At 48.3% G+C, this 23019-nt stretch overlaps 6 protein-coding genes across 6 annotated transcripts in view; 2 read left to right on the top strand and 4 right to left on the bottom strand.

The window, feature by feature from the left end:
• The window catches only part of BDW70DRAFT_164264 (uncharacterized protein), a gene marked incomplete at both ends in the record, with an annotated part of 1293 nt that extends 516 nt beyond the window's left edge, over nucleotides 1-777 (top strand). Inside the window, one exon of the mRNA XM_073741445.1 lies at nucleotides 20-777. Within this exon, the coding sequence (XP_073591491.1) occupies nucleotides 20-777 (758 nt within the window). The remainder of the gene's footprint in view (nucleotides 1-19) is intronic.
• Nucleotides 778-2917: 2140 nt separating this feature from the next.
• On the top strand, nucleotides 2918-3391 carry BDW70DRAFT_164263 (uncharacterized protein; the record flags this gene model as incomplete). The annotated part of the gene is made up of 2 exons (XM_073741444.1): nucleotides 2918-2990; nucleotides 3090-3391. The coding sequence occupies 2 exons, from the start codon at nucleotides 2918-2920 to the stop codon at nucleotides 3389-3391; spliced, it is 375 nt and encodes a 124-aa protein (XP_073591490.1).
• A 772-nt stretch (nucleotides 3392-4163) lies between these two features.
• On the bottom strand, nucleotides 4164-5264 carry BDW70DRAFT_172181 (intradiol ring-cleavage dioxygenase; the record flags this gene model as incomplete). Its single annotated transcript, XM_073743439.1, has 1 exon — nucleotides 4164-5264. The coding sequence occupies one exon, from the start codon at nucleotides 5262-5264 to the stop codon at nucleotides 4164-4166; it is 1101 nt and encodes a 366-aa protein (XP_073591489.1).
• Nucleotides 5265-8261: 2997 nt separating this feature from the next.
• BDW70DRAFT_125294 (F-box protein) lies at nucleotides 8262-10165 on the bottom strand. The gene is made up of 4 exons (XM_073734858.1): nucleotides 9305-10165; nucleotides 9097-9218; nucleotides 8910-9018; nucleotides 8262-8815 (listed from the first exon to the last, which is right to left on the bottom strand). The coding sequence occupies exons 1-4, from the start codon at nucleotides 10017-10019 to the stop codon at nucleotides 8439-8441; spliced, it is 1323 nt and encodes a 440-aa protein (XP_073591488.1). The 5' UTR covers nucleotides 10020-10165; the 3' UTR covers nucleotides 8262-8438.
• A 3619-nt stretch (nucleotides 10166-13784) lies between these two features.
• Nucleotides 13785-15828, bottom strand: BDW70DRAFT_172180 (Zn(II)2Cys6 transcription factor; the record flags this gene model as incomplete). The annotated part of the gene is made up of 5 exons (XM_073743438.1): nucleotides 13785-14068; nucleotides 14127-14841; nucleotides 14905-15503; nucleotides 15548-15713; nucleotides 15781-15828. The coding sequence occupies 5 exons, from the start codon at nucleotides 15826-15828 to the stop codon at nucleotides 13785-13787; spliced, it is 1812 nt and encodes a 603-aa protein (XP_073591487.1).
• A 2202-nt stretch (nucleotides 15829-18030) lies between these two features.
• Nucleotides 18031-22510, bottom strand: BDW70DRAFT_172176 (ABC-2 type transporter-domain-containing protein). The gene is made up of 2 exons (XM_073743437.1): nucleotides 20691-22510; nucleotides 18031-20621 (listed from the first exon to the last, which is right to left on the bottom strand). The coding sequence occupies exons 1-2, from the start codon at nucleotides 22419-22421 to the stop codon at nucleotides 18096-18098; spliced, it is 4257 nt and encodes a 1418-aa protein (XP_073591486.1). The 5' UTR covers nucleotides 22422-22510; the 3' UTR covers nucleotides 18031-18095.
• Nucleotides 22511-23019: the final 509 nt, after the last annotated feature.

Raw genomic sequence — 23019 nt, 5'->3', positions numbered from 1 at the left:
GCTGAAGGCTCTGCTGAAGGCTCTGCTGAAGGCTCTGCTGAGGGCTCTGTTGAGGGCTCTGCTGAAGGCTCGACCAGCGGTTCTGCTAGTGGCTCGGGTAGCATTGGAGGATCTGGATCTGCAGGCGGTTCTGCTGGCGTCGGCGGTTCTGGTTCCGCTGAAGGGTCCACTGAGGGCTCAGGCAGTATCGGAGGTTCTGGCAGCGCTGGAGGCTCCGCGGAAGGATCTTCTGAAGGCTCCATTGGCGGTACTGCTGGGAATGGAGGATCCGGCAACCTTGGTGGTTCTGTAGGGGGGTCTGGTAGCATCGGAGGGTCCGGCAGTGCTGGTAGCTCTGGCGAGTCTGGATATGACTCCGACTGTGACGATAGTGATGTCTCCTCCACGACTGGTGATGAGGAATCTGACGGCGGTGACGCATCTGGCACCGGTGAAGGTGATGCGGGTGCCGAGGGTTCTGGCAGTGCGGACGCCTCCGGCGACGGCGAAGGCTCAGCCGATGTTGGCGGTGATGGCAGTGCCTCAACATCCGGCAACGGGGAAGGTTCGGCCGACGTCAATGGTGGTGGAAGCGCTTCTGCCTCCGGTGATGGTGAAGGATCTGCTGATGTCAACGGTGACGGCAGTGCTTCAGCCTCCGGCGAGGGCTCTGCGAATGTTGACGGTGACTCTGGAAGCGCTTCTGCCTCTGCCAGCGGTCATGGCTCCGCCAGCGTTACGGGTTCTGGCAGTGCTTCGGCCTCTGGCAGTGGAAGTGCCTCAGCCAGTATTAACTAAGGCGTTCCAACTCAGCCTTAGCATCTTGGCTCGCCGTAATACTGTGGCGGTCTCATCGCTCAACTACAAGCTTCTGCCTGAACGACGAGTCGGGATTACTGGGACGAGATTGATTGTCCCTCGCTGAGCCTTTATCAGCCTTATCTTAGTGCTAGATCAAGAATGCAAGGAACATGTATCTACTATGTTGGAATTCAATATACTTGACTGGTAATCAATTCTTCCTCATGATTGCAGCAAAAAATGGTAATCCCTAGCTAGGCCTTGAGCAACAACCTTGCCTTGCCGTGGACACAAAGAACCTAGAACTGTATTCTTAGTACTCGCCAGGGCTGGCATCACAAAGTGTCCACTAAGTTTCCATGCTATGTCTAGCCCTAACCCCTGCTTAGAGCTTGGATACTAAGTTTTTAAGTGACATCTACCTAGTTTTAGAAGGATATTGGGGCTTGATTTGGCCCAGATACCCTAGTTCCTATGCAAAACGGACAATGCCCTCATGGTTCCAACAATCGCTTCTTTCCAAGGGTAGTCTTAAAGCAGTGTTTCCTCAAGATGGAACGCTAGTCCGTCAATGACCCATATATCTGCGTATACACCGACTGGCGACATTGAATTCTCCAGGTAACCTCCGACGGCTCAGGAGATCTTGGACTTACTCATATCCAGATATTGCTTCATTTGCTGTTTACGGTCTAGATACATACTCCCCAGGAAGAAAGGGTAATAGCCCGGTTTGACTGAACAATTCCGGAATAAACAAGATCGCAACAATGCACCGCATTGCTTAGGTTATTCTGGCAGTTCTGTTGCAATTTATTCCGGCTTTTGAACAATGGTGCACACTCATAGTAGAAGCCAGCAAAACCCCACTGCTCATCTAATCGGAAGTTCGTCCGATAGCAACAGTAGAGTTGAAACATTGGCGATGAGAATGGAATCTCTCAGATCAGCACATGTGGTACATGCAAGCAGGGGGACACCTACTTATCTATCGCCTTACCACAGACACACTTACCTCCCACTGGTTGTGGGTTGTTCAGAGAAGAAATTTTCTGCTTTTATCTTTACTAATTCTGCTTAGATTTATTTGGCTCAAAATAGAAGCAACTGGGCGAAATGCTGATAAGGTAGTATCCTATATTTAATTATTTTTTTTCTTGCATTATGCTTTAAATCATTTCCAATTCTTTACCTGCTTAATTTATACTAAGTCTAAACCGCTTCCAGATTTTGTTTTTACTGGGAATAATAATCTTTATATTGCTATTTCTGACCCTTCTTCACAAAGCTCGTTGAGATATTGACGTTTGAAGTCCGCTGCATACTGCGCGACAAGAGAAGCGTAAGCAGACTTTTGACCTAATATTGTAAGTTAATACCCAAAGGCTCTGAGCATAGGAGCCGCAGTGATTCACACAAAATACAGACGCTGAAGTTATAGCTTTGCCCCAGGGTAGTGACCTGACCTATGGGTAGACACAATGGCCACTATTCGAAATACTATGTTCTATTATTGAATAATAACAAACAGTCCCTTATCTAACTATTGGTGATATTCCCTCAGGGATTAAGCGCAAGTCGACCGCTTCCACGACTACAATGCTCATTGTACGACGCATTACCCCCTTTAGGGATGGTGAGCGTTCAGCACAGCCGAGAGGCCAACACACTAGGAATCTGATATGCCAATTAGGTTGAACCGCTAGCCACCCATGTTGGTTTACAGATGCAGCTCATGTATTGGACATTGTTCTAAGCCACCCCCAGGATCTCGATCCTAGGACGAGGCTGCATAATCATGTTTCCCCACGCCATCCACTGAGTATTGCCTTATCCAACAATTCTACGGTGCCTACTATACACTTCAACGTCCTTTAGTTATATCCACGGCATGATGTCCCTAAACCGCTCCTTGGAACGGGGCGCCTCCGAGTTTGACGAGACAGCCTCCGGCTTCTCCGGCTTCAGAACAGAATGGCCTGCCTTGGATCCCAAGACCTCCAAGGGAAGAAAAGACATAAATAGTCGGGTGCCTCTCGTCGCTTTGATGGCTCGCTTCCTCGCTACCAGATGTCAATCTGCTTGAACTCGTCGAATCACAACTTAGCCTTACTTCTCATCAACCATCTACCTCATCATGCGCTTCACTCAACTTTTCGTTGTTGCTGTGCCGACCCTTGCGCTTGCAGGTAGTGCTGCCACAATCCATGGTATGTATCTACCTTCCTTTCCACTCATAATCCCTTTAACTCTGGTTTTGATCCTTATCCTAACAGCACTACCTCTACTACTAACACCAATCCCCGCAGACACCCTCGAAGCATTCATCAAGAACCTAAACGAGACTGAAGCCCTGGATGTCTTCAGGGCCGTGCTTAATGGCGAGATCCTGGCTGCCCGCGAGGTCAACCTCGAGTCTAAGCTTGCAGAGCGCGAGGAATGCTGCGAGTACGGCATTTGCTGCAACATTGAGACCTGCCAGGAAGACGGGAGCAGCTGCCTCCAGATGTGCTATGGTTATCATAGTCCTTGGCAGCAGCTGGGGTGTATTGCTGGTAAGACGTTCTATGGAGTTATAGTAGTGAGCCTTCGAGGGAGGATCGGATGCTGATGGCTATGATTGTTTACGTAGGGTGTGCTACTACTTGCGGTTAGAGTCTAAAGGCGATGCTATCAGTGGTGGAGGATTTGTTTGGTATGCGTTAACCGGTTTATGAGCGACGATTGGTCTATCTGGTTGTTTGGATTAGGTCTCGGAAGGAATACAGCTATGTCTAGCTGTTGGTAGAGTGAATACGGTACGCTCATTATATGGATTGATATGAATTCAATTATCTCCACTCTGTCTCGGTGGCTGCATAGGGAGACAAAGTGCGGGTGCAGACCCTGGCCACAGAAAATAACGCTGTATAAGTTTACTTGATAATGGTATATGTACCTATTTTCAGTTCACAGCTACCTTAGTTTCTCACGCCCAACATTGCTTGTTTTACATGTGTGAGCACACTCCGAACTTCGTAAGGGCCAGGTTACATAAAGACGACCTTGTCATGATTTACAGAAGCATAGGCCCTAAAAGCAAGACGTAAAGAGAAAGTACAATGGTTTGGCAACAGAATATAAATGAGCTGGGCCAGTTTAACCTGACGTCAGTCAATCTAAACTAACCCCCTGCGCCCTAGCTACACTATTAAACGAATACATAAAGACGGTAACGACAGAAATAACAAGAGCAGCACTTTCCGAACCATGTAACCGCACTTCTGCTCAGCCCATCGCAGTCGCTGTCGCAATTACAGAGGCAACTGTGGTAGAGGACTGCGTAGAGCTAGAGGAGCAGCAAGCTTGTAATCTCACTAATAATCTCTCTTCACAGGCTTCATTTAAGGGCCAGATGCACCACCAGGCCTACCGGAACCGCCAGAGGAACCGCCATCACCATTACCAGTGCCACTGTTGCTTCCGGACACAGCCTCACTGCCATTTTCAGTCCAGACGAAGCTGTACGTAGGCGTGTACTCGGCCGTCAAGTCAATGGCGATAGTAACCCAGGCAAGGAGTCCCCCTTCCAGGCTATCGCCGAGATAAACGTAGTTCAGCACGGGGTCCGAGGTCGTTCCACTGGTCTCGGTTGAGAACACGCGGTCCTCTGCATTTGCCGTGATTTCAATGGTGTTGGAGCTATATGGCGAAGACGCCTCAACCGCGGTGATCAGGTCCTGGTCGAAGAAGAGCTGTCCGATATGTGGGACGGACCCGCCAGTCAGCGTATTGTTCTCCAGGAGGGTCGCGTCTAGATGGGCAAGGACGTGGTAGTGCGTTGCCCGACCCGCATAGTGTCCTGGGAAGAGAGTGTTAAATGTGACGACGCCTTCTTCATCAGTCTTGCTCAGGCCGCGCAGGAAGGTCTCCTGTAGGATGGAGTCGTCCTCGGAGTTTCCGTTGCCGTTGCCCTGGACGCCCGAGTAGACTCCAGTTGCATTGCAGTTCCATGTCTCGGCGTAAATACCCTCGACGGGCTGGCAGGTGCTGACATCGACGAACTGGAGATCCAGAACAACAGGGACACCGGCCTGGTCTTCGATGATGTCTGTGCGCACGAGCTCGCCGTCCACCCAGAACGGACCAATCTCTCCCTGGGGATTCAGCACGCAGGTGCTGGTGGTAGCGAAGATCTCGGACTCAGGGGTGGACAGAGTGTAATCCTCCGAGGACTCGTGGTCGGTGTTGAGAACATCGTCCGTGTCGCGGGTACGCAGGAGATGACGAGCGCGGTACTGCTTGGCCAACTGGGCGCGGCGAGCTACGGCGCGTGCAGTGAAGCCAGACTCCTCAAAGGAGCGCGCACAGTTGTCGAGGCCGCGGCGGAGGTGAGCCTTGTAGGAGAGGAGCTCGCGGGTTGCGAGTTTCTCTTCGTGGCCTGGATGCGCGGCAACTAGGGCCACCGCGAGGAGGGAGAGGTTGATGACATTCTTGAAGTACATAGTGGATTGCAGAAAGAAAATATTAGAATGAAATTGAAGGAGAAGCCCGCTCTTGGGAATCAGATCATGCTGTAATCTGCTGGCGATGAAGGTATATTTGTACTCCAGCCTGAGCTCCCCGTCTTCAGGTATTTCCCTCTGCTCGAGTATCCAAACTCTGAAGACCCGGCCAAGCGCACCAGCACGCACTATCTCCTTTGCTACTCCACATGCCAAGGAAGCCAATATATGGCAAAGACTCCGTATGCTTCCTGGCCAGACGTTGAATGCAAGGGTCGCGTCAGTGGATGACGAATATCTCAATTACTACTCGGCCTCCGTACTGGTGAATTACCGACGACCAGTATCGCGCCCGTTACTTTTAGGACCGTCTGGGGCATGATCGGCGCCTAGTGTGTGGTATCTCCAATGAGAAAAATAGCGATTTATTCGATACAGTATCAGGATCTATTATAGCGTGCTTGACGAGTGTAGCGCGCTAACGCCTTCTCCGAGGGGCTAGAACGGGATGATGACTGGGAACCGGATCTCCGCACTTGTTTTTGCTTTGGTATTGCTTTCTTGTGGGATGGAACACCGGTGGTTGTGCGAGAGGTTGTTGGTCGAGAGGTTGTTGGTCGAGATTATACCCGGTATATAGTAAATGATTTCCAAACTCTGCGTATGAATGGGGCCTACCTACCTCAAGCACGTCAGAAAGTTGGGAGTTCACTAGCAAAAGGACGATTTTACAGCATTGCACCTCTCGCAGTCTAGCAGAATTCTAGTCAATTTGACTACGTGGTCTTCCTCAACGGAGACTCGTAGTCAGGGTGTCAGAAAACGCCACGCAGGTCCCCGTGTCCCCGTGCCGCAGGCAAAGTCTGGAAAACGCAATATGCGGTATTCAAGCCGTGAAGAATTAAGCTTAGGTCAAACAGACCCCTCCTCTGCCCCTATCAAGGCGCGAATCGCAATGGGCCGTTTTAAGCTTTAATTGCCGTGCCTTCGGTTTATCTTTGGTGCTTTGGGCCTCTTTGAAACAGGTCTGTTTTGACGAATGATTAATTAGGAACGCTTACATGGGCCAGGATGGAACTTACAAAAATGCTACGGATGGGAAGGCTACTTTACTGTACCTTGTGACGCTGTGGTCGCTCCTTGTGGACCGCAACTTCGGCACAATTTTTGGTCAAAATGAGACGGGGAATAATATGTAAAAGATCCCCGGATATTTGTTTCGACTTCAATGATTTCTTTTTGTCTTTTTTCCTGTCCATGACCATGGTCAGAATATCGAAAGTCTAGTTAGGTGTCTAGTAGCATGCAGCGTGGAAGTAAGTCCTGCCCATAGAAAACAGGTTATAGTTTCTCCAGGCTTACCGGATATCGCGAGAGGATAGTTGGAGTGCCATCTTAACGCTTTGCATAATGAAAGTGAATATTGTTTCATATATAGCGTACCTTGTCAGTTCATGAAGATGAAATCTCCAGGAACAAACTGTAACATTGAGAGTGTTCGGGGATGCCTTGCTTGTCATTTTTAATATCACAATCTACATATCAAACAGGCGGGAATATCTGCGCATTAAGGCAAGCGGTAGGGTTGTTGAAGTACATGGGAATAGGAGAAGCAAAGTGCCCAAGCGCTCAAATGATTAATAAATGATTAATAGAATGGCTGACCTGGCGGTGACTCTGTATGAATTGATTCGCGATAATGGGTGGAGTCGAGCGAGATAATTAAGTTTGTCCTGAAGACCAACTGCGACAACAAGGTTTAGTACATTATAATGGCTGCTAGCGGACACGCCTGATCTGTTGCCCCACAGGAGGATCTATATAGGGAAATATCCCGACCTACCGAGTAGCCGGATGGGTCCGGGCAACAATCCAAATCAGTACTCATATCAATAGCTTGGGATGCATAGAACTGTGCATAGTGCATTAGTGTCACCCCAACATTGTTGTCAAAAGATATTTTTCCTTCTCAAAGGCATATATGAGATACGCCGTAGGGAAGCTAAGCCGCAGACAACAGTCATATTCCGCAATTTTCCACGCAAACGAATTACTTATCTAACCCTCACTCATAGTCTGCCGTAGTCTAGCCTCTCTAGGCGGGTTAAAATCTGTAGTCGGTCTAGACTCTTCACGTAACGGATCGGCCGGGCCGTTTGTGTCGGCCCGGCCCAATGGCAATGAGTGGACGCGACGGACTCAGCAATCGAATACGAATAGTTGATGCTATAAACTATAAGAGTTATGGATTGCGCCAGGGAATATGGGCAATTGAGCTGTATTGACTACACGCATGTAGCCGACAAACCAGCGGATACCTTTCCATGGTAGACTCTGTATCATCGAATACTTCATAGATCAATCCATTTTTATATGAAAATAAAAATAAGGATACTTTGAGGGATAATGGATGATGAGTGTATAATAGTGAAAGACAAGCTGCCAAGTGTTTATGAAGTCTACCGGGGTCGGAGGAGATCAAGCACCTCTCGAGTATACAGGAAAAGTCATGCTTGTCAGAGCCTCGAGGGCCGCAGATGAAGAACAGCGGGAACATAAGGATTTGTTATGGAATGTATTAGAGCTTGATGATCGATGGCGAAAAGCTTCGTATTCGTCAGGGAATAGCCACTAAGCTAACCATGGAGAGGAGCGTCAGATTTTCTCTCCAACGAAGTCGGATATAAATAATAAGAAAACGTAGATGGTGATCTGTCGGAAGCTGAAGCAGCTCTATACTATGTATAGATACCTAGACCAAAAGATGCTCGCTCAGACCTTATAAAAGGGACTATCTAGAGTGAACGAATGCCTCTGAGCCTAGCCAGCAACGCCAGCGGCCTCGACGGATAAAAACTGCAGAACTTTAATGTAGGGGAAATTGATCCCTCTAAAGGAAGAGCCAGAAGCTTTATATTTGCTAGTGCTATACTTCCGCAAAAGATGAGAAGGCTCTGGTCTCAGCCCTGTGTCTACGAAGTCAATGAAAACTGAACGTGATCTTTACTGCTCCATTGCTTGATCCCTCCTGTCCTGTTACTGTACATATTGCCGCTTATACACAAGCAATCCTGAGTTCACGGTAGTAGTCACTGCAATAATCCCTTCTAAGTACAAATATGAGATCATCGATACCATCAAGTGTACAAGATATAGGTCAGTTTAGCTCCCGCATTACCAGGATGCTGGTGGCCAGCCGGAGAACTTCCACATTATCTCTCTGTTCAGAGCAGAAATCTCGAAGACTTCAGTATTTTCTGACCAGCCCCATGCATTCTTAACACGCTCGTCCGGTATATATAGAGCTGGGGATCCTTCTGGGTGCCATGTTGAGACGAATCTCAGCATTCCCTTCCTAATGCCCGTTCTTTTCGACAAATATTTTAAAAAGTTGAACCGAGTAAAGTAAGCCTCTTCAAACACAGCACAGTACACTATGCTGCTCAAACGAGGCATATGACGTGCTGCATAGCCCATTGCTATACAGAAACGGTGAAATATCTCATGTCTTATTGTGGTACGAAAATCGGCTATTTCAAATAATGGTTCGCCTTTTGGAGTGAGCTTGGTAAGTATTTTTCGGCTATCCAGCTCGTGGGTCAAGAGAGAAAAATTGAATAAAACAGACGTAAAGAAACCTCTTACCTGTTGGAAGGTATTGTGCAGGACAAAGCTCGATGGTCTCAAGGTGAGGCCAACAAACGTCTGTTGTACTGCTTGCTGGCTCTCCCGTCTGATCTAGAGGCCATAGGAGGTCTGGGGCAATAGCTACCCCTATCAGCTTTAGCTCCCTTAACTGCAGAGAGAACTCCCGCATAGTTGGGGTAAGCATATCGTTTTCGCCCAGTAGAAGGTCGACAGCCTGAATCTCTCTTTCCATGAATTCGCTATAAAGCTCCGAATAACGAAACGTTTTGAGAGTAGGTGGTAGTCTCTTGATACCCTGTATCAGTGCTAGAGACATAACATCAGCACAGTAGGCAAAATATCCGGTTTGACAGTAGCCAGCATAAGAGAGAAAGGAGAAAGCCATGAGTTACCTTTTCGGCTATTGATTTGGAATTCGGGATCATCATGGGTAATGAGACTCAACTCTAAGGACTGAAGCTTAGGAAAACAATGAGCTATCTCAATTGCGGTTCCGCTCCCTATCCCCACCGAACCGAGAAGATAATCTGAAACAAAGAATTTATCGATACTTTGAATTTCAGGCAGTTTAAACAGTTCAGTGGAAGGGAGTCGAGCTTGATATGGCGGAGCAGTTGGTTCCTCCTCTTGCCCGTCAACAGAGGTTTCCTCCATCCCGAGTTCATAACTATCCAGACAACCCACTAATTGGAACGTTAATTTGAACCGAGTGTTTTCCCAAGAACTTAGGGCAGTAAAGAGGTTAATGATAGCCACTGCAAATACAGTATCATTTGCATTCCGGAAAGAGCTTGTCTCGCCGTCTGGCGTGTCATCGGGCCAGGCTCCCACATCATATGGCAACACAATATGGTAAATTAAGTGCTTGATATAAGTGCGCCGCGCTGTACCGGCCGCAGAAGTGAGAGCTTCAAAACGTGTCAGAGATAAATCTCCTACACTGGCAACAAGATCATTGCTGAGGACGTGTAATCTTCTGTAAAGGAGTCGCTCGAAGACTGCCTTCCACTGCATGCACACTCGAGCACACTGCACGAGAGAGTCACGGTCTTCCTCTAAGCACTCCGCAATATGCAAGAGCACCTCAAAAGGTAACCAGTCTCCCATGCCTTTTGCTGAACTGAAAAAGATATTTAAAATGTTTTTCTGGGTGCAGTGAAGCAATGATAAGTTCGTGCTTGCTGTGGGTTCCTTCTCTTATTCGCGGGGATGTTGGGTGTTGTCAGGTGTATGTACAGGATGACGTCCTGAATAAGGGTCATATTTCGAACTAATGCGACGTATAAAGGGGACGAGACGATTGCGAGGATCTGCCTGCTTTTATGTTCCACAGGACTCGGGACGTCACGTGCTAGCAAGACTAGGCGCGCGGTAACATGATAGTATTTGTTGTGGATTGCTCATGAGGGGAAAGGGCAGAAGGAAACTGTATCAACTACACGAACGTAGCCTACTAAGTATCTGACGCCATATGATGATTGATTATCTATCTCGTTGACGATAGACATCTTCAATCTCTCTCTCAATCTGTGTACGATAGGGGTCAGATCCTCAGGGGTTAGAGATCGCGCCCAAGCCACGATGTCACGTGGCGTAAGACGGCTGTCGGCTTTCGAGGTGGTTGCTAGCGTCGATTTTGATCATGGGATTGATATCGGTAATGAGCGACTGCATTGAAGGTCTTGAGGGTCCTCCTCTTCTAACTACAATCTGTATAGGCTATTTATGCCTTTTCAAAGGCTTCAAGAAAGAATGTTCTCGATATCAGTAGATAATTCAGTTAATATATAGATAGTTGCAATCCGCCTATGGCGGTGTGATTGCCTCATATGATTGGACGAGCGAGGTGCTGGATATTGATTAGTAAGAGGAGGTCCTCTCTGGTCGACAACGGCAAATACATGACATTTCCATATCAGTATTCCTTAATAAGAAGTTCAAACTGTCTTTGTTCATCTTACCATCTGCCTACCCTGGTTCAATTGATGGCGTTTAAATGTCCGGTTAATCGCTTCCTGAGCGTTGACGGGCTGAATAGCCAGGTCTTGCTGGGCTTGAGGGTCGGGCTTCAGCTCACGGCCAGAAACAACTGCTGAAGATGTTAAGGGGCTTCGGGAAGACCTCATAAAGTACCCATAGGTGTAGACAAGGTAACTGCTGCTATAAGCAGAATATAAGCTGCAGACTTTCAAGCCACCATTGACATGCGCGAGTTCTAGTGGTAGTCTTGAGCCCACAGGATCCGATTGATCCTGATGAGCATATCATCATGCTAGTCATCTATGAAGGGGCCCTTCTACTATGAACAAGACGGATCGTATCAGGCTACAGGATCTCCTAACCAAAATGGGCTCTCTGCTCTGGGTGGCTGCAGTTGCGGTCGCTGCCGGGAAGAAACCCGAGTTCGCAATGGCAAGCCAGATTGCTCCATGCGATGAAGTCGGAGCAGGCCTCGCTGAACGCGGTAGCCATTGACTTCGACCCGGACACGAATCCCCTCAAGGCAATCGCCGATCTGACTGCATTCAGGGCTGAGCAGTACCTAAGCCAGGCCGCATACCAATGCAGAAGATCTTCTCCATGGGCGTAACTGAGGTTGTTGGAAGTCAATTAGAAGGATTGGTCGCGTACGGATTGATGAGGAAGGCAGATTGTGATTTAGAGATGGAGGAATTGTCACCACAGCGTGTTGGCGGTTGTCGGCCTTGCAGACAACGTGGATCAACTCTTGGCTTTTAGCAGGGGATTCCATTCTGATGACTGTGATGAAGGAGTAAGAAAAGGCTGTAGAATGAAGTAGGTGGCCTTTTCTCTTTTATATTTTCTTGTGCTTCCTTGTGTGCCCCTCCTTTACTCGCTGGAGGAAGAAAATTCTGAGATATGTATGAATCCGGACTGCGGGTTGCAAGTGTGAGCCCGCTTCCTCCAGGTCAAAGCTTTTCCAGTACGGTGAAGGACCCAATAACAGATAAGTTATCCTAACGAGCACGACACCCTGCTCGAGATGCTTTCGGGGAAATATTCCGATTGGGCTGCCTCCAATTTGTGCATAGGGCGCATGAAATATCCTAGTGACAATGTACCTATACTGCTAAGCATCGGCACGTTCCTTGGAAATAGAGGAGTATATGGTGGTGGGTTTTAAGCCTCGAGTCAGCAAAGTGCCATTTCCACGACCTAGTAGATCATGGCAACACCTGTGGCGGGTCCAAGGTCCCAATGCGAAACCGCGGGTCGGGTCGAGGGCTAGAGCCCGTACAAACCGCTAACCCGCGCGGGTTTTGGGTTAACCGCCAAGAACCTACTTTGCATAGAATGCTGACTATCTGAATATTAGGTTTATACAACATGTTTGTTCTGTTTGCTAAGTCGTGGGTTACATGACGGGTCATCTGCCAGTTATGTCAAGGTCTACGACCTAGTAAGTAGTTGTCTTACAGCTTTCGGTACGCGTCATGCGTCACCGCTTGATATCAGGGTCGACAGTTACATCATCTGTATACTGCGCAAGCCACACAGGTCGGGTTATATATCATCTCATATCTCCCATCCTCAACCCGTTATCTCCACAGCCGTCCTAGAAAGGCCCTTAGTCTGGTAGATGCGTAAATGATTGGAGTTACGCAAGATGCATATCTTTCTCAAATAGCACATATTGGTCCATATCCAGCCCTATAATACCATCTCCCAATCTATCTTATTCCTGCGTTTCAATAATATACATTATATAGAGTTTAATATGTTGTTTCCCACGCGTCATTGCTTCGGCCTACATCCAAGGATCCTTTCCCAACCCAGAGATGTACTACTAGCCCTCAGCAGTTTTACTACATAGAACCGACGAATGGCGGTAGAAGAAATAGTCGACAAGTGTGAGAGGCTAGTTGCACGCGCGTATCGCAGTAAGGTCATAGAACGTTAGCACGGCCACAGGGGAATTAATGTGGAACCACGAGTAAACTGTAAGGAGGCCAAGGCAATAGATGTCACAGGCTATGGCCTGGATCTTGGTTGTCGGCCATGCCCTCAACCTGGTCCTAAATAAGGTTTCTGCAACATTAATGTACAGCCTCGGAATTGCGGCCTCGTAGGAAAAGAGATCCGTCCTCATAACTTCGGGAAAGAGATCCGTCGGCATGCAAGTCCGGGAAGTCGGAAGTCTTGACGTATGATTGAGAAAGCTTGATAAAAGGGGGAGGAAGATATCTGCGCTTCTATCTTTTGTTTCTTTCTCTAAGCTTGTGATACTCGTTTATACAGGACAGCTAGTTGAAAACAATACTACCTACGCCCGTTACAATAGATGTCTAGTAAAGACGCGTTGCTGCTGGGAAGCCACGCTCACAGGTCGCCTGGAACGGAAGGGCTGCTGGAGGAAGGTGAGCATTATGTGACGAGCTACGCCCAATATTTCGATCCATGCATTGCCCAAATAATGACACACTGAGCTCGAGGAGAGTGCCACAGAGGTTGCCACGGCACTTTCAGACATCACCGCTCCTGTGAACAGTATATGTAAAATGGAGGCTCACCAGTCACTGTTTATAATTCTTTAGAAAAGTCTTCTAGTCCAATATAGTTGGTATCGACGAGCTCTAACTCGTGACTCCTTGTCAGTAATCCCATATTACATACAGGTAAGTTAGACACAGTTGAAACTACTTAGGGGCCATTATGGGACTCTCATACTCCACTAGTCTGTCCATGGGCGCAGCCATATGGGGTAGAACTTCCTGGTAGGAGAGGGGATGGTGCCTGTTGCGGAGCGAAAAATAGCTTCCGCCCTCAGCGGCGGCCGTAGAAGCATGGCAATTCGAATGAATTCTCCGGAGGTTGCCGGTCGGTTGCTTTCTTTCCTGCCTCTCTGTCTCCTCAGCCTGTTTGCATGTTGGCCTTTGGTTGGAGAACTCTCGTCGCAAGCCTGTGAAGTTCTTTGGTGTACGAGGATACATTGAACAAGTGCGCCAGTATCGATTTTGGGAGTCGAAAGTTGGATTGAGTCTCGTCCAGACAGGTACTAAGTCTCCATAGTAGCGACAGGTCGTTATCGCAGGACGCAGAGCATTGGAGGATATTCCAAAATATTGTAACAGCCGCGAGGGATAGTTGGAAGATACATTGCCTGTGGCTCACATTAGCAAACGGAGTTCCGTGGACTGCGTCGGAGTAGCAGAGACAATTCAACTGCGGGACATTCTTGTTGAGTGATGTTACCGAGTTGCAACAATATCCTTCTGCTTGCCTCGATAGGGACTATTAACTCGGCCGGCATGTCGTAAGTTCCTGACACTATCCGCAAGTCATCGCCGTGGGACAAATGGCTGCGTGCGAGGTGGAGGATGGATGCGCAGTGGTAGTATTCGATCCATGTCAGCAAAAGATGAAGAGGAACCTTGGTGTCGCGAGGAACACAAGGAAAGCCGATGGAGGCTGGTTGATCTTTCGCGGGCAAAGAGCGTTTCCATGCGCCGAGTGTGGTTTCAACATGCCGAATCACATCCTCCATCTCTGCTTCGGGTTGGCGCAAGGAATTCTTTGAATAGAGGAGGGTATATATTCGCGATTTTATAATGCATAGGCGGATATCGAAAGCAAACGTGGCCGTTTCCGTGGGCATTGACGGTCTCGCATAGCCTTGCACCGGCGAATAAAAGGTTGCGACATAGTCAGGTGGCAGTGAAAGGTCGCAATACGAGTCATCGATTGCTGGAGGTAGTCCTATGCGGAAGACGAGATCCTTGTCAACAAGATAGCAAACCCAGAATAGGTTCCTAATCTGGAATGCAACACATGGCTCCCCAATTTCTGGTCCAGAGGCTTCGTTCTGGGATGGCGCAGTGTGTCCACCAAGCAAAAAGACAAGACGAGCAGCGATTGAGTTGAAGTGGATTGCTACAGATGAGGACATGCAAAGAGTTCCGTGAAGGGCCTGCAGAAGGAACAGGTCAGAGACGACTGCAGAAGGCCGTGATAGGCAAGCCAAGCCGCTCACCAGAGTAGTCGCGGCCTGGGCCAGCTCAAAAGAAGCCTCTCCGTTCAGGGCCTCGGCCATAAGACATCGGGCGTTTATAGCAGACATCTCACCATCAATGAATGGGTATTGCACCACAAGGTCTTGACAGATAATACACATTAGTGCAATAAAAGAAAACACGCAAGCCCTATGGCTTACGTTGCGAGTATATGGGCGCGTCGTATCATAGGCAGTGGTAAGAGTAGTTTGGAAAAGACCATGACTGAGTATCGGATACCGCTGATATAAGCCGCGGCGGAGATATTCTTCCAAGAAGGCCTCGGTGACGGAAATATCAGGCAAGGGTAGTATACCCTGGGTTTGACTTCTGACCAACATAATCTCCATGTCTTGGGCAATCGATTGCTGCACGACAGACGCTGTTTCATAATGGGAGCTGTAGCTCATTGGCTCGCCTGTTCTAAGAAAAATCCAAGTCTTCGCTTCGTCAGAGAAGCTGGGAATACCGCGCACAAGAGTGATTGGCAATTTCTGTCGTCCCAGGATATGAAGACCGAGCGGCGGGCCATGTAAGTGATGCTTTCCAGATCCTCCATTGCATGTTCCACTCACAGTACCTGAAGGTTGATTAAAAATGTTAGATTATTGACATTCAGAAGACCGGCTATCCCCTTGGTCCATCCTGGGACCGAGTGCCCCTGAGTATCTGGTGCGGCACACCAACCGTGAGATTTAGCAACGTCTCTCTTATTTTGCCGTGTGAATGTGCATGGAAGATTACGGTGACAACAGTAGTCACACTTTGGCAATGCCGCATCGCACTTTATCTGAATTTTTGGACAATCTTAGTGAATCGAGTCATTATTGACCACCGAGAGCAGGAGTATACCGTACTTTCCTTATATAACAAGAGTCACACGCCCTGGGAACGCGTCCTCCCATATCGGGCACATATGAAGACTAGGTAATATATTTCACGGTGGATTGTGGGTGATCGTAGTGCGAGGGCCTGCTTTTTGAGACAAGTCAATCATTGTGACTCCGGGAGAAGGCTGCACAGGCATGATGTTTGCATACAGAACAGACAGGACATCCCGAACCCATGCCTGTATCCACAGGCCCACATGCCGGGCCCGGCAGTTCATGATCCGAGTAACTTTAAAATTAGACTGGACAATTGTCAGCGGCCCAAGGAATCCATAGCTTCCGCTTACATATACCGCAGCGATAGTTAATGCAACCACTCCTGTAAGCGAGTGGCCCATGTAAGCGAGCAGACCACCTCTGTATTCCATTTAAAATGGCGCCTTTTTCTACTCTATTATCTCAACAACAAGCAGGCTGTAAGTAATATTACCAAACTGAGGTAGAATATATCCTTTTGTAATGATACTTATCCTATTTTCAAGCTCTATAACCTAGGTTTTCTCTCGCAATAGTATAATACTTTTGATTACCAGAAATACAGCTGTAATTTATATTACCCAGAGAAATACTTATTATAGCAGGATAAAATCTCTAATCCTAGATAGAGGCTACCTAAATAGACTAGATATATACTTATACATCTCTGAACCAACTTGTTGTTGAGATAGTAGAGTATAAAAAAGGTGTCATATTATATGGAATACAGAGGTGGTCCGCTCGCTTACATGGGCCACTCGCTTACAAGATACGTTATTAACCCTTAAGCAATCAGGTCGCACGACCTAAAATGGATCTCGCGAGCTGCAACCACCCTGCCACCTGAGCTGTGCGAACAACCCGAGTGATGTATAGCATAAGCACGTGACATCAAGACTACTTATTAAGCAGATCACCGAACAAGCCAACATTTTCAAGGGTCGCGTAACCTTTATTACCCCAGCACGTGACCGGTAAAGCAGCATTTTTTAGGTCGCGCGCACCCTTGCTTGATATCTTACAGTACCATTGAATCACATTCACCTTTCTTCTTTTCCTTTCTTGCTTAAGATGCCAAGCAGTTAGCAACTACTTCCTAAGCACCGAATTAGCTCTCAAAAAGTAGTAAAGAACGATAATAAGGACTCAGTAAGCATATAATGCTTTTTGTTTATTTATAATCGAAATACTTACGTTCTAAAGAAGGATTGCCATTGCAGAGCAGTTTGTAAGTGTTTTGAAAGAGACGGGTGACTCGAAACTTTCCATTAGCATGCTTGAATTCAATACATCACTTTACAGAATAACTTGCCTGGGTTGTTCCTGCTGTGTACTCACCCATAACGATCGCATGACATATAGTAAGCATTCCAGGTCGCACAACCTGCAACCACATTTCGTAAATTAATGTATTGAATCCAAACATAAGACTCTATTCCTCAGCTCTGTATGAAGCAGAATCTCTAGACATTGGAAATGCTCCTGTCGTGGCGAAACTACGCGTTACCGTACTCCGTATGCGCATTCCGTTGAGCCTAGTAGTAGCGGCAGCGTGGTAAAGATAGCCTTTCTCCAAGCAGGGCAAGGGGTCTTTTGGCTGCTTGACAGATATTACCGGCACAAATAGGATAGACTCGCCCACAAGCGATTGATGCTCTTCTGATACTTGAAAACAATTCTAGTAACGAGCCTCAGCTCGTTTAATGACATCAAGCTTGTAACTACAGGTCTGCCCATTGTGTATTTACGAGCAGTCACTAGCTCTCATAGTTGCCAGGAAAGTAAATGAAATTTAATTAGACAATGAAGTGTGATTGCTCGATTACCTATAGTCTATAAGCAATCTTAACTGTCCATGGCGGGGAGCAGGATAGCAGATAGGCTGTTGAAAGAAAATACAGTAGCCGTACTGAGGATGGGCAGCATGTTGATTTTAAAGGCAAATATGTGCCTACATCTCGGCGAAATATGTAATCACTTCACCAACCACATCAGGAAGATGAGTGCGACAAATGAAAGAATAAACAAGAATACAAAGACAGATCAAAACATAGATCAAGGAAACAGTGTTGAGCTAAATGAACTCAAGAGAAGCGAAAGACACAAGGGATTAAAAAAAGGGAGGAAAATAAGGGCAAAAAAAGAGTATAAAGGATTGACAGGTAGTGGGCAGTGAGGAGCGTTGAATTGCCGGATAGGTTGGTTGGCCTTCTGTCAATGCAGCGCACAACAGACTCAGCCAGAGCTCACTAGAGGGACATGTTTTGGAATTCACAAGCATCGACCAGAAAACCTCGGCGGTGGAATCACTCGGCCTTCTTTGATGCTTTGGTTCGAAGCTTCATCATTAGGTACACCAAGGCGTAGGAACTGAAGACAAAGATGACCACAATCGCAGTGTCTCTCCAGCCGTAGTAATAGTCTTTCAGGTTGATGGTGTAGAGATAATCGGCCCCGGTTCTGTACTGGCAGACTCTGCACTCACTTGTGGCGTCTGGGTTGACAAGGTTTGACCGAGATCCCATTCCCTCCATATATGTAGCCAGGTACTCTGCACATGTTTTGCCTGGAGGGGGGTCAAATTTCGCAAATTCTCCTTCGCTGCATTTGAGGGTCGTGTCGAATACATCGAAGACGAGCATGCTTCCAATGAGATAGTTGAACGGATTCAAATAATAGATCCAGTATCTCCAAAAAGGCTGAATTGCGGCGTAGGGTACCATCACACCACAGAAGGACACGAGGACACCGATCAGCAACGGATTGGTAAGAGATGCAAATACTGCGTTGGGCGCGTATGCCGCAACAAATTGACCGATTCCCGTGTAGAGGAACTCATACATCAACATGACGAAGAAGGTGGCGCCTGCTTTGTTTGAGTCAGACGTGAATCCGACAGTATAGTACCAGCACACGAAATACAGAACACCACAGACACACAGATATGGAAACTCCGACACAATAAGAGCGGTAACAAAGGCTTTCCACGAATACATCCTCGCCTTCTTCTCACGAGCGTCATAGATGTCGCGTCTTTCAATGAAAAGAGGCTGGAGCTGGTTGATCACGCCCGCTGCGACAAACACAAAGTTGAATATGGTGAACAAGCGCAGCTGAAGGTCGTTTACCGAGTTACCAATCATCCAGAAGGAGAAACCATTGAAAAGTGCCGAGGAGATATGTAATACCAGTTTGTTGTTAATGTAGTCAGTATTCCGGAACAGGGCAGTATTCATTCGCTGGGTGACGATTTTGGTCTGCGCCCATAACGGCATGGCAAACTCCTTCCCATCGTCTTTGGTCCCAGGCTCCTTGCTCGCAGCTTCGGCGATGATTTCCTCAAGCTCGGCATACCTGCGGGCATGTTCAGGGGAATCAAGCCAGATTTTGTTCCAATCCTTGCCCTGAGACAGCTGTCCTGAACAAACGTCGATCATATATTCTGCTGGGTTGACTCCAGGCAGGCATGGTGCTGAGTAACGGCCGAAATAATCCTTGACAGTTTGGCCGCCAGGTCCGATATCTCCAAAGTAGACCATTTTGCCCCCACGCGCAAGCAATAACAGAGTATCGAACTGGGAAAATAGTTGGGCTGACGGTTGATGGATCGTGACCAGAACAGCTTGGCCCACGTCTGCGAGCTTTCGAAGGAATCGGACCGTGTTATATGCGGATTGGCCATCAAGTCCAGATGTTGGCTCATCAAGGAAGATCAGGATACTTGGCTTGGAGACCAACTCAACACCAATAGTAACTCGCTTCCTCTGCTCAACATTGAGGCCTGCCCCAACCTTGCCGATCAGTGTGTTCGCTATGTCATTGAGCTCGAGGAGGTCGATAATCGTCTTAACATACGCAAGTTTCTCTTTCACAGGAGTTTCGCTTGGTTGGCGGAGAAGCGCTGAGAACTCAAGAGCCTCCCTAACTGTTGCAAACGGTTCATGAACATCAAGCTGCTCGCAGTATCCAGCAGATCGCTGAAAGGACACAGGAAGAGGTCGTCCATCAACCATGACTGAGCCATTAATGGTACCTTCGGTCTTGCGCTGTGCTAAGACGTCAAGTAAAGTGGTCTTCCCTGCACCAGAGGAGCCCATCAGTGCCCCGAGCATTCCAGGTTTGACCCATCCGTAAATGTTGTCAAGCAGAACACGGTCGCCTGAAGGGGTGCTGACAGTATAGGTGAGATCTTTCCAGGTGAATACCGACGTGTTCCGAACGAGCTGCTCGTCGACTGGGCCGGACGCTTGAGCGAACCCTTTATTTTCCGCCTCGGATACAGGCTGAGTCGCCTTGATCTGGGATTCTTCGTCTGAGTTAACCGTTCTATGGACCGCGAGCCGTTCGCGTGGAATGAGAAGCGATGCGCCGTTGGATCTGTCGCGCCAGTGCGACGTTGACACGATAGTGATGGCGACAAAGAGCGCCCACCAGGCAAAGACGATGCCGAAATTTCGCCAGACGTGCGAATGGTTATAGCTCAGAGACGCCAGGTACTGATCTCCTGTCAGGGATACCGCTCCTTCTGGCGCACCACCTACACCAGCGCAGGCCTGATAAGTCGAGTCGTTGTACCCTGGACCATTCGGAACCAAGTTATTACCCACGCAGGCAATTGTCTTCCCATGAAATTCCGTTCCCATGAGGCTCTCGAAGGCGTACGCTAGTGGATCAATCCAGAAAATCCAGACGAACCATGGGTGCATTTCCGGCTTCTGAATCATATACCCGGTGTACATGACCAGAGCAGAGATAAAAAATCCCGAGACCTTCGAAGCTGCATCGAAAGAATTAAAAGCAGCACCAATCGCGCGGAACATGGCTGTCATGCACTAAGAGAATGTCAGCAGTGAACGCAGCATTGATATAGTATGGTTGTGCGTGTAGATTATGTCACTTACCATGGTTCCTGCAAAAAGAACAACCCAGTATGTGAAAAAGGCGGACGCTGACATGGTCAAGCCGACCATGAAATACAGGACGATGGCAAAGATGCTGATTTGGAAGATAATGACTGGGATATCTGCAGCGATTTGAGCAATGCAGAAAGCAGAAGGGTGAAAGAATGCGAACGCTTTGTGCTTAAGCAGTACAGGACGACCAGTAAAGGAGTCAGTCACCTCGGACATGGACATGAGAGAGTTGAACAGAAGAGAGAAGAACAGCGCTCCGCCCTTAATGAACAGCCCCGAGGTGTCAGTAGATGCATTGTAGAAGAGTGACCCTGCAATTAGAGCCTGGACCAATGTTGACACCTGCTTGATGAAGAAGGTCGCTTTGTCTCCCCATATAACCTGATACTGGCGGATGACGCACGCTCTAACCTGTTTGAGAAAACTGGTTGTCAGGCTGCTTTGCTTGGGAAGATGGGGGTCCCTCTCGCTCTGAACGGCACGCTGGAAGGCCTCGGTATTCTGTTTAGCGACGGCCGATGTCGGATAGTCGTACTCCGCTACCATTTGATTTCGAATGGACGATGCCTTGTACGCCGCAAGAATGGCAGACCCATCCTGAGGAAACTGGTGTTCGAAGCCCGGTTGGATCTGTCGCTCCGTTGGGACAGTGACCCCGGTGAGGAAGTCGGCAACATTCGCCCCATCTGGGCACACAAAACCCAAGCTTTCCATGAATGGACGAGCCATTTCTTTTGGACCGTAGAAGATCTGTTCGCCGTGGTCGAGAAGTATGATCTTGTCGAATAGCTCGTAGATCCCGTTTCCAGCCTGGTACAGCGTCACGATACTTGCCAGCCCAAACTCATCAGTAAGTGCCCTGATGGCTTTGGTCCATTCCAACGCAGAGCTAGCATCTAGGCCACGAGTGCTGTTATCCCAGCAGAATATTGACGCGCGAGTTGCCAAAGCCTCGATGATGGAAACTCGCTTCCGCTCGCCGCCGGAAACGCCGCGCACATATTCATTGCCGACTTTGGTGTCTGAGGTATGGGATATACCCATCGAGTCTAAGAGGAAGTCTCTCATCTCCTGTCGGTATACCTCCTCAGAGGCATTATCGGGACGACTATGAGGGATTTTGAGACGGGCTGCGAAGTCCATTGTCCGACCCACGGTCAAGGTTGGGAAGAACAGCTCCTCTTCAGTATTCATCACGATCTGGCCGCGATAATGCGCAGCCTCGTCAGGGTTCATTGACCCATAGTGAATATCTCCCTCGACAGAATCATAACCATCGCGTCTGTTGGAAAGTAGGCGAAGCAAGGTGGTGCATCCTGCTCCTGGCCGTCCAAGTACAAGCAACATTTCACCGGGTTTAACGCACCCATGGCTATCACTGAGAATTGTTTTCAAGGGAGGTTTCCGCCGTGACTCTTGGATTATACGGCCGATGTTGAATTGAGAGATGATGTTTTCGTTCACGGCTGCATCCTGAATTTTGGCCTTCACGGTCAAGCCCTGCCATGTCACGCCGAGTTTCCGGTCACCCAGCCCGTGTGCAGCTTCTCGTCGATGGAAGTCTTTCAGATTGGGTGACAGCCGCCACTTGTCTGCGTCACCTTCGGTGTCTGGGTGTGCTGCAAAAAGCTGATCAGCGAGGGTAGAGGTCTCGGAGTTGGGATGCCCCTTGTTGGTCTCGTTCGTGGTGTCAGCGAGGCCCATTGGAGACAGCTCCATGCTGTCTAGGTCTTGAGTGATTGTGAGGTGAAGGAAACCCTATGACTGGGAGGGTAACGCGTGGGCAATTTTAAACTGCATGAGAGAGCTGGGATCTCGGCTCGCATACTGACAGGGATATACATACGCAGTAGGGTTTTGTCGGCTTAGGGTATCTTCCACTTCCGCTTAATCATCTTCTGCTTAGCGGCGATCTTCGGGTTCACGGAACCGCGTCGGCCACTAAAGCGGCAGAGGCTCCCGCTGAGTCAAGTGTCGATAACTAACTAACCAGCTCCAGTCCACGAGTTGTGAAGCCTAATGTCTCGGTGTTGATGCTCCGGTCTACCCGCAATCGATCAGAGCTCCGAGATTTGAGACCCGAAATATTCAAGTACAGCCCACAATAGAGTCCAATTCCAGGAGGATCCATAAAATAGTTCAATACTGCTTGTTGTCACAGATAAAGACGTGCAGGCAGGCGGCGAGAACGGTCTCCATCGCATTGCCGCGGGCCAGATGCTTGCGTTATCACACCAATGCTGACTGCTGACGCTCTGTCCTAAGAGTGGCGCAGTACTGTGACTTAGAGTTCTCCTATCAAGCAAGACCGACATAC

This window comes from Aspergillus foveolatus (assembly GCF_047715535.1).
Source record: "Aspergillus foveolatus strain CBS 279.81 unplaced genomic scaffold BDW70scaffold_99, whole genome shotgun sequence".
Classification (NCBI taxonomy): Eukaryota; Fungi; Ascomycota; class Eurotiomycetes; order Eurotiales; family Aspergillaceae; genus Aspergillus; species Aspergillus foveolatus.
The sequence above is the reverse complement of the archived record's forward strand: the minus strand, read 5'-3'. Positions and strand labels throughout refer to the sequence as shown.

What these genes read in the sequence shown, in the direction of transcription:
- BDW70DRAFT_172176 (XM_073743437.1), bottom strand. Translation starts at nt 22,421, where the DNA reads ATGGAGCTGTCTCCAATGGGCCTCGCTGACACCACGAACGAGACCAAC. An exon ending in TTCTTTTTGCAGGAACCATG is followed by an intron (nt 20,622 to 20,690) that starts GTAAGTGACATA and finishes ACATTCTCTTAG; the next exon opens with TGCATGACAGCCATGTTCCG.
- BDW70DRAFT_125294 (XM_073734858.1), bottom strand. Translation starts at nt 10,019, where the DNA reads ATGGGAGACTGGTTACCTTTTGAGGTGCTCTTGCATATTGCGGAGTGC. An exon ending in CCAAATCAATAGCCGAAAAG is followed by an intron (nt 9,219 to 9,304) that starts GTAACTCATGGC and finishes TTATGTCTCTAG; the next exon opens with CACTGATACAGGGTATCAAG. An exon ending in TGCACAATACCTTCCAACAG is followed by an intron (nt 8,816 to 8,909) that starts GTAAGAGGTTTC and finishes TCACTCCAAAAG; the next exon opens with GCGAACCATTATTTGAAATA.